The sequence below is a fragment of the Bos grunniens genome, chromosome 4 (assembly GCF_055505025.1).
Source record: "Bos grunniens cultivar Pamir isolate PY7600 chromosome 4, Bosgru_T2T1.0, whole genome shotgun sequence".
Taxonomy (NCBI): Eukaryota; Metazoa; Chordata; class Mammalia; order Artiodactyla; family Bovidae; genus Bos; species Bos grunniens.
In genome coordinates, this window is record NC_141168.1 from 26,740,825 (window position 1) to 26,756,047 (window position 15,223).

General features: G+C 37.9%; 1 protein-coding gene across 22 annotated transcripts in view; it reads right to left on the bottom strand.

Moving 5' to 3' along the window:
* The window catches only part of NRF1 (nuclear respiratory factor 1), a 138,509-nt gene that overhangs the window by 82,644 nt on the left and 40,642 nt on the right, over window positions 1-15,223 (bottom strand). For 10 of the 22 annotated variants that reach the window (XR_015162157.1, XM_086395693.1, XM_086395697.1 and 7 more), the window contains one exon: window positions 2,683-2,914. Coding sequence is in view for 16 of the 22 variants with exons in the window: in XM_086395695.1 (XP_086251821.1) it covers window positions 2,683-2,914 (232 nt within the window). In the remaining 6 variants the exon portion in view is untranslated. Of the gene's footprint in view, window positions 1-2,682; window positions 2,915-8,550; window positions 8,597-11,772; window positions 11,850-15,223 lie in introns of all 22 variants that reach the window. The other 12 variants (XR_015162155.1, XM_086395684.1, XM_086395692.1 and 9 more) reach the window with 2 other exon arrangements.

Genomic DNA, 15,223 nt, shown 5'->3' on the forward strand with positions numbered 1-15,223 from the left:
CCTGAAGCAGCGTTTTTCAAACTATGAGTAGTTTTTTCTTTGTTTTAATAACATGGAATAAAGTGAAAGATATCAGAACATATCAAAGAGTGTGTTACTTGCAGTAGAAGTTAAGTATCACTTCATGAGAAATTGTTATTTCAATTATATGTGCGTATTTATTCTAGATCACAATGTATTACTGTGGCACACTGTCAAAAGAAGTTTGAAAACCAAAGCCAAGAGCTCTCTCTCAATATGTACAAGAAAACATACAAAATAATTTTTATTTGTAGCAACTGTAAATAGTAAAAGATTATAGACAACCTAAGTGTTCTCCCAATATATGACACATTCAGATAATGAATGGATACTAAATAACAGTTAAAATGAAAATTATCCAGCCATATTATCAACATAAATAAATCTCAGAAAAATAATACTGCATGAAATAAACACTTTTAGACAAACAATACCAGAGTGATACCATTTATATATAATTTAAAACATGCAAGTGAAAGTGAAGGTCACTCAGTCTGACTCTTTGTGACCCCATGGACCATACAGTCCATGGAATTCTCCAGGCCAGAATACTGGAGTGGGTATCCCTTCTCCAGGGGAATCTTCCTGACCCAGGGATCGAACCCAGGTCTCCCGCATTGCAGGCGGATTTTTTACCAGCAGAGCCTCAAGGGAAGCCAAAAACATGCAAAAACAATGCTAAATATTGTTTACTGATACACACAAAAAAATATGAAAGAAATCCAAGAGAATGATGATGATCAAATTCAGAATAGTGGTTACTTCAGCAGAGGGAGACAAGGAAACAGGAATAGAAAAAGAGGGTAACCAGCTACCCTTCCCTCTCCATTTAAAGTTCATTATATTCCTCAGAGAACTCAGTGGTTTTGAAATTATTTAACTTGGTTATATGTACCCTTCTTCCTATCACTGGTCTGTAAGGTCCTTTAGGATCAAGTTCTTGCCTGTCTTGTTTATAGTGTCTATGTATACTAATATAAAGTATGTAATAATTTCTCAATCACTGTTGAATGATTAAATCATTTCTATCAGTTGGGCCTCAGTTTCCACATCTGCCACATAAGAGGGTTAAAGTTCTTTGCTAATCTTAACACTATGACAATGCAGTACTGTATTATAGCAAAACTATGTCTCAAAAACACCTTCCTTCCTAGGAAAGAAGTTGACTTTGATTCATTATGTTAGGATGCCCTCTTCTGGGAAGTATAAAAATTTCAAAATATATCTCACAAACATGTTTTATGTATTTTGCCACTAAATCTTATTTTTAAATTCACTATTTCAGAAAAATACAGTGGCTAACAACAGACAGCAAAAGTTTATTTTCATTGTAACTGTCTTCTTTCACTTAAATACAGCATATACATTTTAAAAAAATGTAGTACTTTGGCTATTTCTAATCATTGATTTCTTGTCCATCTTTTCCTAAGTATCTTCAAAAGCAGTGTTCCTTATACAATATTAGATCCATCCAGATATGTAAGTTTACACTTACATACAGTGTAAACTGTAAAGAGAATGATACAAAATATCACCCAGCTTTAAGTCATTTAGGGGCCCAGAAAATCTCAAAACCTTAAACTGGATTAAGATCATCCAGGATTGCTAGTGCCCAGGCACTGGCAGAAGCAAACAAAAATCCTCGCTAGAAGACAATAATATTATTCTAGATCCCAAATTATTCTAAAAATAGTTTCCTAAACACACACACATCCAGCATTCATCCAAATAGAACCAGAACATGAGGAGAAAAACCAACATAAAGCAAGCTGGATATAAGAGGGAAAATTAATATTAAGTATGTATGAAACAAAAATAATAGCACAAGTACATCTAACTTCTAAACTAACAAGAAAAAAAATGAAAAAATAAAAAACAAAAACACCTTTTAATCACTCCAAAAGAAAATCGAAAGGAAAGTAAACAGGACAATGAGAAAGCATATAGTAAACATGATAAATTTAAACCCAAATATATCAGTGATTACATTTAACGTAAATCGACTAAATGAGTTAAAAGTAGGGCTTCCTTGGTGGCTAAGATGGTAAAGAATCTGCCTCCAATGCAAGAGACCCGGGTTGGATCCCTAGATGGGGAAGATCCCCTGGAGAAGGAAATGAAAACCCACTCCAGTATTCTTACCTGGGAAATCCCACGGACAGAATAGCCTGGTGGGCTACAGTCCAAGGGGTCACAAAGAGTCGCATATGACTGAGCTGTTGAGTTAAAAGTAAAGAGTACTGGAATGGATGAAAAGGCAAAACCAAAGTTCATGTCATTATATATGACATGTTCATGTTCATGTTACAGTATATGAGTCTAGAACCTAAGTACATGGATCTAAGTATATATGTCACAAGTATATAAGTCTAGAACCTAAGTCTCAGTGTAATACAGGTACAAGTTGAAAATGCAAGGCTTTTCACACAAGAACCTAAAATGCAAGGCTTTTCACACAAGAACCAAAGTATATATGTCACAGTATATGAGTCTGGAACCTAAGTCTCAGTGTAATACAGGTACAAGTTGAAAATACAAGGCTTTAAAAAAATCATGAAGATACGATATGAAGATATCTGAATGCCTGTATCCTTGGCTCTTTCAGATAAGCACAGTACCAGAGTTAAGCCAAAAATGAAGAGATTCCAATCCAAACATTACCTGCAGCAGCCAGATGGGCTGTTACCTCATCAGCCGCTGTGGAGTTAAGTATGTCTGAATCGTCATACGAGGTGTCCTCAGGAGAAGAGGGTGAGTCTTCATCAGCACTCAACATACTGTGTTCGGTGTAGGTGGCCACATGGACCTGCTGAACTTGTTGGGCCACTGCGTGAGCTTCTATGGTAGCCATGTGCTCAGTTTGGGTCACTCCGTGTTCCTCCATGAAGATCCACTATTGGAAAAAAAGGTAAAGAACAGGATTCAGTATGTAATACAGGTTAATACTTAAACTAAGAAAGACTTTCCTCAAGGGAAGAGGAACTTCGACAAGCCTTTCATTTTACTATATACCTCACCACACCAAATCATAGGAAATGGGCAGCATCATTACCGTATGACATAAAAATGGTAGAACATTTTCCTTGCATGAAACTATTCTGATGGAAATTCACTGCGTTAATTTTATATTTAAAGTCACAAAACAATAAATATCTTTGGTATTATCCCTAATGATAAAAAAGATATTTAAAAGGTCCTGGTGACTTGCATTTGACACTGTGCACATAAAAACGGTAAGTAAAGTACTTAACAGTTCCTTTGTAATTTAAACACATATAGGAGCTAAACATTTTTTTCCCAAACTGTGATCATTCAAATTGGTTTTTCTGCTTGTAACACTGTGTTTCTTATACACCCTGAAATGACACAGTAACAGGACTAAGGTATGCTCTCCTACAGACAGCACTTAATGCTCTGTTCTCTCTTCCCCCTGCCCTAACATACAGAGAGGTACATTATCCTTAACAATCTTTTGAAGCATACATACATATGTATGATTTAAAATAAAAATAGGTTCACAATACGTACATTATTCTGTGACAAGATATCTGGACATTTTGACATGTCAAAACAGACACACACCTTTCTATATAGCTGAAGAATACTTCACTTGATTGATTATTGATGTGCCATAATTATGCAATCAATCACCTACTGATACATAGGAAAGTGAAAGCATTAGTCACCCAGTTGTATCTGGCTCTTTGCGACCCCATGGACTGTAGCCCGCCAGCTCCTCTGTCCGTGGGATTCTCCAGGCAAGAACACTGGAGTGGGTTGCCATTCCCTTCTCCAGGGGATTTTCCTGACCCAGGAAAAGAATCCAGGTCTCCCAGGGAGATTTAGCATCCGAGCCACCTGGGAAGCCATGATATATAGGAAGGCAGCTTCCATATTTTTGCTACTATAAACATCAGTGAAGTGAACTTCCTTTTATATCAAACTATGCATATCAGTTTCTCAAAAAACTTTCAGAAGAATTACCATATGATCCAGCAATTCCACACTTCTGGGTACTATATATGCTGGGAGAACTGAAAGGAGGGTCTGAAAAGGCTTTTTGTACACTGATGTTCACAGCAGCATTATTCACAATGGCCAAAAGGTGGAAGCAACTAACTATCCACCAATAGATGAATGGGTAACAAAATGTGGACAAACCTCCAATTAAAAATAAATTTACAAAACTAATTAAAAAATAAAATGAATTTGAACCTTAAAAAAAAGTGGACACAAGAACAGTGGAATGTTAGTCTTAAAAAGGAAGAAATGCAAACTATGAATAGAGGGCATCTTTTTCAACTTGATAAAAAAAAATAATCTAACTAACTAACTAACTACTAACTAACTACTAACATCATGCTTAATGGTGAGAAACTAGATAGAATTTTGAAGATTCGAGATACCCCCAGATTCGTACATATCTAAAAAGGAAATTTAATGCACCATTTAAGTCATGCAATTAAACACAATATATGAAAGGAAGATACCATTAAAATACTATTTTTCCATCCATTTCACTGTTCTAGTCTGAGACAAACTGCCTAGGGCATTTTAGAATTCTGGGTACTCCAAAATTGTTTTTAAATGATTTGGGATTAGATGGCATCTAAATCCTTTTCAAAAGGATTTGTACGCTATGCACTTGGCATAATGGATTTCAGTTCTTTTCTCCAGAACAGCAGTGCACAGAATAAATCAATAGGGATGTCTGTTTCACAGGCTTGTCACTCCTACCCAGAGCCTCATCTCTTTCTAGGTCTTTCCCCAGGCCATCCTTCAGCCTCACTAACCTGTCTGCTGACACTCTGTAAAAAGCAAAGGCAAGATCATTTCAGACTTCTTTGAACCAGAGTGGGATACTTGTAAAGGATGCTTTAAATGGTTTCATAATTTAGTAAGCAAAACAGGTTGTCTAAAGCCGGATATGACTGGCATACACATACTACAGGCAATTGTCACACCCCATCCCACTTAAGTCATTTTTAGTGACGAATTCCAGCTTTCATCCTCAAAAAGTCAGATTCTCTGGAGAGCAAAAATGATAGGAACTTCTGATAGATAAAAACATTAGATAATATGAAAATTTAAAAATAGCACAGGCTATTACCAGACATTCAGAACTCCTTGACAAGTTACTTAACCTGTAAGCCTCAATTTCAACCTTTTTTTTTTTAATGATAAAGAAAAAAAAAGTAGTACCTTTCCTCAAAAGGAAGGGGGTTAAAGGAAACTTTCCAGATACGGTGAAGAACACATAAAAGCTCAACATTAATTATTATGATGCCAGAATTCCTATGTCTTCATGATTCTATCCTTCTTGACACATTACCTGACTTGTCTCTCAAGGACTGGGCCTCAATTACCTCATCTTTAAGCTATGCATCCATCTCTGAGGATATAGCTTTCTTGCTGCTGCTGCTGCTTTGTCGCTTCAGTCATTTCTGACTCTGTGCGACCCTATGGACTGCAGCCTGCCTGGCTCCTCTGTCCATGGGATTCTCTAGGCAAGAGTGGGTTGCCACGCCCTCCTCCACTGGATCTTCCCAATCCAGGGATGAACCTGAGTCTCCTACACTGCATGCAGATTCTTTACTACTGAGCCACCAGGGAAGCCCCATGGCTTTCTTAACTGCATGCACAAGATTTTGAGTCAAGCATCTAAAAAGACTTTATTACATTAACTTCAGCGACTCAAATACTAGACTCCAAAACATTAACATAAGGAAATTATAGGGAACACCTCTAACATAATTTCATGAGAATGCACAAAACAGAGAATAGACCCGATAGTGATTCCTCTGAATAGATATGAAAAGCAAGATGAAAGGACAGACAACAGGTAAGTGTGATTCTAAACATTACATCCAAATAAAAAGGCATGTCTATTACCTGGAACCAGTGATGTTCAGCAGATTAGTCACACTCCATTTTTAAAAAAGCATTCCCCCCTAAAATAACACAACTTGGTAGCAATTTTATTAAAGCCTGTTTCTTAGCCTAGATCATTACCTGTGGTGCAACATATACTTCATCTGAAGGTTCTTCTTTAACATATAATCTATAAGGGAATGGGGAACTTCCCTGTGCAGAACACATGGGTTCAATCCCTGGGTCAGGAAGATCCCCTGGAGAAGGAAATGGCAACCCACTCCGGTATCTTGCCTGGGAAATCCCATGGACAGAGGGGCCTGGCAGGCTACAGTCCAGGGGGTTGTAAAGAGTCAGACAGACTTATTGACTAAGCACACATGCATAAGGGATTGGAGAACGGGAATTTTAGACAGAGGAGTTCCTATTTTTGCCACTGTGGACCAGTAGGCATGGGACTAAAGATAATGGGAGAGAACTCAGAAAAACAGATTTTCTGTTCAGAAGCATCCTGTTAGTTGTAGTCAACAGTATGTAAGGAGCTACTGGAATTTGGATGAAATGTCCAAGGGCAGTTAAATTTAGTCTAATCCACACATAATGAGATTAAGTGTAGAGTATTAAAAAAAAAAAAAAAACAAAGTGGAAGAGCAGGCTGAGAAATCCAATCAAGGTATAAATAAAAGTAAGAGAAAGCCTTAGACTCACCAATAGAATTATCACATCAAAGGAAAAGCTGTAAGAACAGCCTGGGGGAAATTCTCAGAGCAAGACAATGTCCACAGACAAAACCGGGGACAGAAAAGCAGAGAGGTTCGATTTAATTCATAGACATGTCCAGAATCTAAATTTCATGACTGGGATAGAAATTTTACTAAACAAAACAGCCTTTCCCAAAAAAGCCTAAAGCCAAAGACAATAATTTGATTCTTGAGGGACACAGGGTAATGGATCAAAATTGTACCACACCAGGAAAAACTTTAAAACAACTGCAACAAGAGAGTCAAAGTGAAAATAGAAACAAGGTAAAATGTGGTTTAATTCTGAGTAATAAATGGAGCTTAAGAAAAAAGGAATCCATTTGACCTTCCTAAGAATATTCTCTTTCAAACAGCCCAAGGGTGTTATAGGACTTGCAGAGGAAGAAGAAAACACACATACACACAATCCTCATATCACTGAGGTCTACAGAAAAAAAGAACAAGCCATAGTCATGATGCAGCTTCTTGCTTTCCGTTTTCAGACTCCAACTATACTTAAAAATCCAGCAGATTAAATATAACACAAAGTAGAATGTAAAAGTTATGAACCCTGGCAATATGAAGGCAAAGATCAGGCTGAGAGAGGTAAGGAGGCAGGAGACGGTAGAGAGGTTGGAGAATGGCTGGGAGTGTAACATCCTATCTTCACACAGTGAGGGAATCAGACCAAGAGCAGAGAGATCTCAGTATCACAATGCAACTCAGAAACAGAGTGGAAAGGAAGTACAGCGAGGTAAAATGCCCCAAGCTTGATAAATCAAGAAAAAGTAGTACAGGTATGTTTTCTAAAGTTATGGAGGTAATACTGTTTGATAATACTATTAACAAAATAGTTAAAACTATAAACAGAAACAGTTAAAGTAACTTGTCTCTGAACAGTGGGACTAGGTGCAGGTGAAGAGTGTGGCAAAAGGCCACTGATTTTTTATTATAAATCCTTCTATTTGAACTTTTCTTATAGGAATGTATTACTTTGAAAAATGAACCTTAAAACCAAATAACCACAATATAGCCTTCCAAACTGATCATTTTGAAACTTTAAAAATTAAACATGCTAGAGCAAACCATCACTAGAAAAATCAAGACCCTTTCTCATGCTCAGATCAAGAGAACAGCACAGTTCAAGTTTAGAAATTGTCTTACCTTGAGTAAGGCTAACTGCCTAATTTATGACTGGAATCACATATTTTTCATTCCAATGTGGATAAAATTTGTAAATATTCATTAGTAACAACCAAAGAGTTCACATACTACTTTTATACATATGTGAAAAAAACAAGCTTTAACACACAACTTCATAATGACTTCAGGGTGAGTGGATGGTTTTGTGAAAACAATATTATAAGTTCATGGCAGGCAGGGCCTGGGTACTAAAGTCTCTATGAATAGCAGCCATCATAATTTGTTCCCTAATAAATGCTTGTGGGTAACTGGTTGCACATTATAATTAGTAAAGCTACAGCCAGGCAATTACAGTTTCCATTAGTTCTCCTATAATACTGTGCTAGCCATTCATCTCTTCTCTCAACTTCCAAGCCCTCTATTCTATACTTGTACTGAAATGCTCTCTAGCCAATTCTGGGCTGGGTCGGCAAACTTTATTCACCAGCTTCATATTAGGTGTTACCAAGGAGAGACAACAGGGTAAGATGGGAAGAAGTGGAGAGAAGGGATTGCCTTGCAGTTTTCATTTCTAATAGAGTTGCTCCAATGACCAAGGACAGCCTCATCTCCCAACTCCAGCTGTGCCCCTCTCTCCGTTGGCTGAGCACCAGCTGCATGACATCCCACTCGGAAGTGAGATTACCAGCTGTGTGGGGGCCCCTCTGAACTCTTAGGTTCCTCTATTCTGTTCCCTCAGCCCAAGGGGAGCGGGAGTAGCTGCTTCCCGTGTTACCTGGATTAACTCAGTGTCTGCTTTTGCTCTTCTGGTCTTCCAACACCTGTGTAACCAATTCCAGAATTAAATTCACTGAAATACCTCACATGGTTTACAGGTCCTGACTGATACAAAGGGAAGAAAATATGTACCTTTGTGGAAATTACTGAAAAGTGTGAATAAGTAGCAAAATTTTATTTTGATTTAAGTCAATACAATAAAATGTATTGATATTTTTATACTATCATTGAAGTGATTGAGGGACATTTTTATAAGGACACTACTATGGTTTGTTTCCATATGCCGATGGAAGTTGAATACAAAATCTTGAGTTTGATTAATCATTAAAAAGAGGCTATGATTTTGTATTCAACTTTCATCGGCATATGGAAACAAACCATAGTGGTGTCCTTATAAAAATGTCCCTCAATCACTTCATTGATAGTATAAAAATGCCAATACATTTTATTGTATTGACTTAAATCAATATAAAATTTTGCTTCTTATTGACACTTGTGAGTAATTTCCACAAAGGTACATATTTTCTTCCCTTTGTATCAGTCATCTAGTTAAGGCTATGGTTTTTCTAGTGGTCATGTATGGATGTGAGAGTTGGACTGTGAAGAAGGCTGAGCACCGAAGAATTGATGCTTTTGAACTGTGGTGTTGGAGAAGACTCTTGAGAGTCCCTTGGACTGCAAGGAGATCCAACCAGTCCATTCTAAAGGAGATCAGCCCTGGGTGTTCTTTGGAAGGAATGATGCTAAAGCTGAAACTCCAGTACTTTGGCCACCTCATGTGAAGAGTTGACTCATTGGAAAAGACTCTGATGCTGGGAGGGATTGGGAGCAGGAGGAGAAGGGGACAACAGAGGATGAGATGGCTGGATGGCATCACCAACTCGATGGACGTGAGTCTGAGTGAACTCCGGGAGTTGGTGATGGACAAGGAGGCCTGGCGTGCTGTGATTCATGGGGTCGCAAAGAGTCAGACATGACTGAGCGACTGAACTGAAGTTAAGAGTATAAAATGCCTCAGGAAGAGAAAAATGGGACATAGAAGTGAGAAGGGGGTACAGACAGGAAGAGAAAAATGGGACACAGACATGAGAAGGGGGTACAGACAGGAAGAGAAGAGTTATACAAACACACAAACTTTTATCTGTTTATGAGTCTATCTTACCTGCTCTTTTAATAAAGTACTTAATAAGTCTAACATTCCAGTAAACCTCAAAATCAACATCACAATAATAAATGCCTTTTTATGGCATATATGGAAATAATAGTGACAATCACAAAAAGATCTGTTACATTATTCAATAAATACACTGGGTCCAGTGTCTGGACAAACAGATGAAAATGTGGTAGTAGTGGCAGCTGTGACCATTATCTACCACTCTAACTTCTTGGGCAGACTGACTGTACAGCTAGATCTATGTATATCTGCTGAAAATAATAGGACGGACTAACTATAATTTCCAGTGTGGCTTGCAGAGATTGAGAGTTTCGTTTTCTTATTATACAACTAGCCCCAAGGAATTTAGTACAAGAGCATGCCAAGAGTATGCAAGGTGTTGTCCTCTCCATTCCACCCCATTCCTCCTTGAAAGCTCATCCTCACTTCCACAGCAGAGTGGTTGAGATTACAAACTCTGGAGCCAGAGTACTGAGTTCAAGTCCTTGCTCTGCCACTCTCTACCACCTTAGACAAGTTCCACTTGACTTCTACACCTTAGTTTTACAGTCTTTCAGTTGGGGAGATTAATAGAAACTACTTCATAGAATTATTGTAAGGACAAAATGAGGTTTTGGACCAACTTTTATAAAAGGGCTTAAAATGGAACGTGGTATATAATAAATGCTAGTTAAGTGTAACCTTTTATTACTAGTATTACTATTCCACATAAAGACAGATAAAGCATAGAAATGTCAAAGGGAAAGTTACAGGATTTATTTTTACATTGGGAGAAAAGGTGCTTATAAATCACAAATTGGGAGTTTATGATCTAAACAAAGCTGAAACACTAGAGGGTGCCACAACCAAGGAAAAATGTAAGGAAAGCACAGGGAATTTCAAGCTGTGCTTGAAATTAAAATTCTTCAACTGGAATAAACATCCTTCTGTATTAAATAGGTGAATCTACTCCACCAAGTGCTTCAAAATACATCAATTCTTCTATAGGTTCTGGACAGTACTGCTTTAGAACCTACAGAAGAGTTGATGAATTGTCCAATAGGAATTTCTGCAATGATGGAAATGTTCTCAATTTACACTGTCCAAAATAATAACAGTTACTAACCGCATGTGGTTAACTAACCAGATGCGCCTACTGACCACATGAAACGTGACAATTAGTTTTAAATAATTTTAATATAATTAGCTACAAGTGGCTGTGACTGCCATGATGAACAGTACAGTTCTTCTACATTCTATTTTTAAGTTTTGAAATGACTTGCTTCTAATCATTGTTAGAGAAATTTCTAATAAAATAGGTTCATACATATTTCAAGCAAATCCATCCCTTGTGGTAATTCAACGCTGCAAAGATAGGAAAAGCGACTGTCTGTGTCACTCCCTCACCCTAAAGGTGTTCAAAATCAAAAGCAAAGCTTTCTTTTACTCATTATAGAAATTTTGCCTACCCAATTCCTTGACTGTATTTCTTGGACCCTTGGTTAAAAGAGCTTAAAAATAAGTACAAATTGATAAAATTAACTTAGAAGGCTTTTTGCCTTTAAAAAAGCCTTTTTCCAGGACTTTCCTAGAGGTCTGGTGGTTAAGACTCTGTGCTTCCAATGCAGGGAACACAGATTCGAACCCTGGTCAGGGAACTAAGATCCCACAGGCTGCTCCTCAAAAGATATTTTTTTTTAATAAATAAAAACTTTTTCCTTAAAAAAGAAAAAATCATATTCTAGTGATAATCATCACCAAAGGCTACGGGAGCACTGAGAAGAGAGGACCACAAGGGCACTGAGTAGGTATCGTGAAGGGAGGACAGTCTTCAGCCAGGAGTCTGTCGGGTGCCAGAATGAAGGAAGGGGGCTGGCTACAGGCTGAGGCAACGGCTTGTGAAGGACGTGGCAAAGAAGAGGACAGGAGTGAATATCCAGACGGCAGACTCAGGAGTCTGGGGACCAAAGGTACGGAGCTTTCAGCTGCTTTCACACCAGATTCTTTCTTTACATTGTAATTTAACCTGCTAAAAACAAAATGATTCTAAGGATAATGCTGACCCACCTGTCAAAGAGGAAAGTCGTCTCCACATTACAGCTTACAACCCTGTGTCTGTCACAGTGCCCTGAGTGAGAAGGTACCTAAGCAATGTTGATGACAATGATAAAAAGGATTAGAAAATGCATTCTCAAATATTCAGATGCTTATCAACAGCTACAAATATCAGTTAAAAGGAAGTGAGTTGCTGAAGCTATCGCTGGATCAGAAACATGGTGGATAGGAAGCTTAGTATACTCAGGCATTTTCAAACGGGTAAGAATGCAGCTGGCTCCTTTTTGCAGAAAAATCATGTGTCCACAGCTGCTCCCCAAATTGCCAAAAAATCAAATAAGTAGCTGTCATGTGACAGCAGGATTAGAGGCTGCCTCAATTTCCATTAAGGAGAAATAACATGAATGGCCCCAAGTCCCACCCCTCAGTCTCAAAGCACAAAGGACACTTTTATTCAGATCCTGCTTACTGTGAAATATAGCACTGTTGCCTGGCCGCTTCTGTAGTGGGCCTCGAGTCTGCTGGATTTGCCATTACACAACCAACGTTCAGTTAAAGCCATTTCTTAGATTTTTCAATGCATGATTTTTCTTTTGAGATAACTAGGACTTGCTTCTGGATAAAACTGTGAATGTATAAGTGTCAGTGGGGATCCAGAAACCTCTGGAATCAACTATTCTCTCATCCACTTCACAAATATTTACTGAACCTTATTGGGTACTCCTAGATTATTTTAATACACTATTTCAAGAAAAACTGGCAACTCTAATTTTTTAATCTTTAGCTTAAAAACACATGTTCTTTTTGGGTAACTGAAAAAACACAAGTCAGAAAAAAAAGGAAGAAACAGAAATCAGCACCACCTGAGGTGCCACATTACCAAATTAACAATTCGGCATGCCTGCCTCTGGGCTTCCCTGGTGGGTTAGGGGTTAAGAATCCACTCGCCAGGGCAGGATATGCAGGTTCAGTCCCTGGATCAGGAAGATCCCCTAGAGAAGGAAACGGCTACCCACGCCAGTATTCTTGTCTGAGAAATCCCACAGACAGAGAAGCCAGCCGGGCTACAGTCCATGGGTCCCAATTGTCAGATATCACCAAACGAATAAACAACAATTCATGCTTCTAGCATTTTCCCCTGAGTTTCTTACACGGTTGCTTTGTGTTTTCTTTTTTTTTTTAAGACAAAAGTGAGGCTATAGTGTATATATTGTTTTAGAAATATTTTAAAACTTACTATAGAACAGAATTTTTTATGTTATTAACATTTAACATCATTTTTTTTTAATGTTTAAAGGGCATTCCCTATAAAAATGCATAGCAGAGATTTTACTAACTCCCTGAAGTCGTTTAGGTTGTTTCCAATTTTTCACTATTTTAAATTCAATTGTGATGACAAGTCTGATATTCAATAAATATCTGTTGAATAAATGTGTAAATGAATGGTTTACTAAGTTAAGTCTTTAAGTACATACCCAATTACTTCCTTAGCTCTTAAGAGACATAAAACTTTTGAGTATTCATACAGTTATGATTCTGGACATGGCCATTAAAGAAGGCAAAGAAATGTAATGTGGTAAAAACAGTAATCTAAACATAAAGATAAGCACATAATACTTGGGGGATGGAGGACAAACTAAAAATATTAACCATAATGATGTAACAGTCAAGTATGGCTCCCAGAACCTGGAATACTAGAAAGAGGGTTAGTGCATGGGGCACTTATAATGCCATTCTACAAAATGGCAAGTTGGTGGACTGAAAGTTGATGGATCAAAAAATAAGTCTATCAATTTGAAACTATAATTAATAAAATACTTTCAAAAATATAACTATCAAAAAATGGGGGCTGGAGAAAGGAGGAAATAGAAAAAGTGACTTAAATTCTTATTTTCATACTAAAAAAGTCCACAGATATGGTCTAAGGTTGGTAATTCAAGAAACAGAAGTTTACACATATTATTAAGCCTCATGGAAGTAATTCTAAGAGAAGCTAAAAACAAACAGTGAAATCATTTTTAAAAGTTGTCTCTGGACCATAGGGCTATGGGGTGGGAAGGAGAGAAAAGGCAGGAGACTCATGTGTTTTTTTCAATCATAAATTTTCCTCTGCTATTTAATTTGTTAGTAAGTACAAAGAATACCCTATATAATTGGCTGAAAACCTGTAATTATTCACTTTGGATCCCCTAACTATATATGTCTTCTTTATCTTGATAATCAGTCAGACCTAGATGCTCACAAAGAGTTATCTTTAACCAGATGCCTAAGACCTTGGAGGCCAACTAGTCTGATTTTCTCATTTTACAGACTGAGATGCAGAAAGGCTAAGACCCAAAGTCACAGCTCCACTTTGCAGCAAAACTAAAACTTGAACCCACATCTCCGGCCTTCTAATCAAGTGCTCCATCAAAGCTCCCTACTTTGTCCCAGAGCACAGTATCTGACCATAACATGCTTGGGCATGTTAACTCTATCCCACACTATCCTGTGTATATCTTCAACCCAAGATTTGGATCTTACCGATTGGTCAGAAAACTAACCAATCTGATCATATGGACCACAGCCTTGTCTAAGGCCATTCAAGACAGACAGGTCATGGTGGAGAGTTCTGACAAAACGTGGTCCACTGGAGGAAGGGAATGGCAAATCACTTCAGTATTCTTGCCTGGAGAACCCCATGAACAGTATGAAAAGGCAAAAGGATAAGACACTGAAAGATGAACTCCTCAGGTTGGTAAGTGCCCAATATGCTACTGGAGATCAGTGGAGAAATAACTCCAGAAAGAATGAAGAGATGGAGTGAAAGCAAAAACAACACCCAGTTGTGGATGTGACTGGTGATGGAAGTAAAGTCCAATCCTATAAAGAGTAGTATTGCATAGGAACCTGGAATGTTAGGTCTATGAATCAAGGCAAATCGGAAGTGGTCAAATAGGAGATTGCAAGAGTGAACATAGACCTTTTAGGAATCAGTGAACTAAAATGACTGGAATGGGTGAATTTAATTCAGATGACCATTATATCTACAACTGTGGGCAAGAATCCCTTAGAAGAAATGGAGTAGCCATCATGGTCAACAAAAGAGTCTGAAATGCAGTACTTGGATGCAATCTCAAAAACGACAGAATGCTCTGCGTTCATTTCCAAGGCAAACCATTCAATATCACAGTAATCCAAGTCTGTGCCCCAACCAGTAATGCTGAAGAAGCTGAAGTTGAACGGTTCTATGAAGACCTATAAGACTTTCTAGAACTAACACCCAAAAAAGATGTCCTTTGCATTATAGGGGACTGGAATGCAAAAGTAGAAAGTCAAGAAATACCTGGAGTAACAGGCAAATTTGGCCTTGGAGTACAGAAGAAAGCAGGGCAAAGGCTAATAGAGTTTTGCCAAGAGAACGCACTGACCATAGCAAACACCCTCTTCTAACAACACAAGAGAAGACTCCACACATGGACAT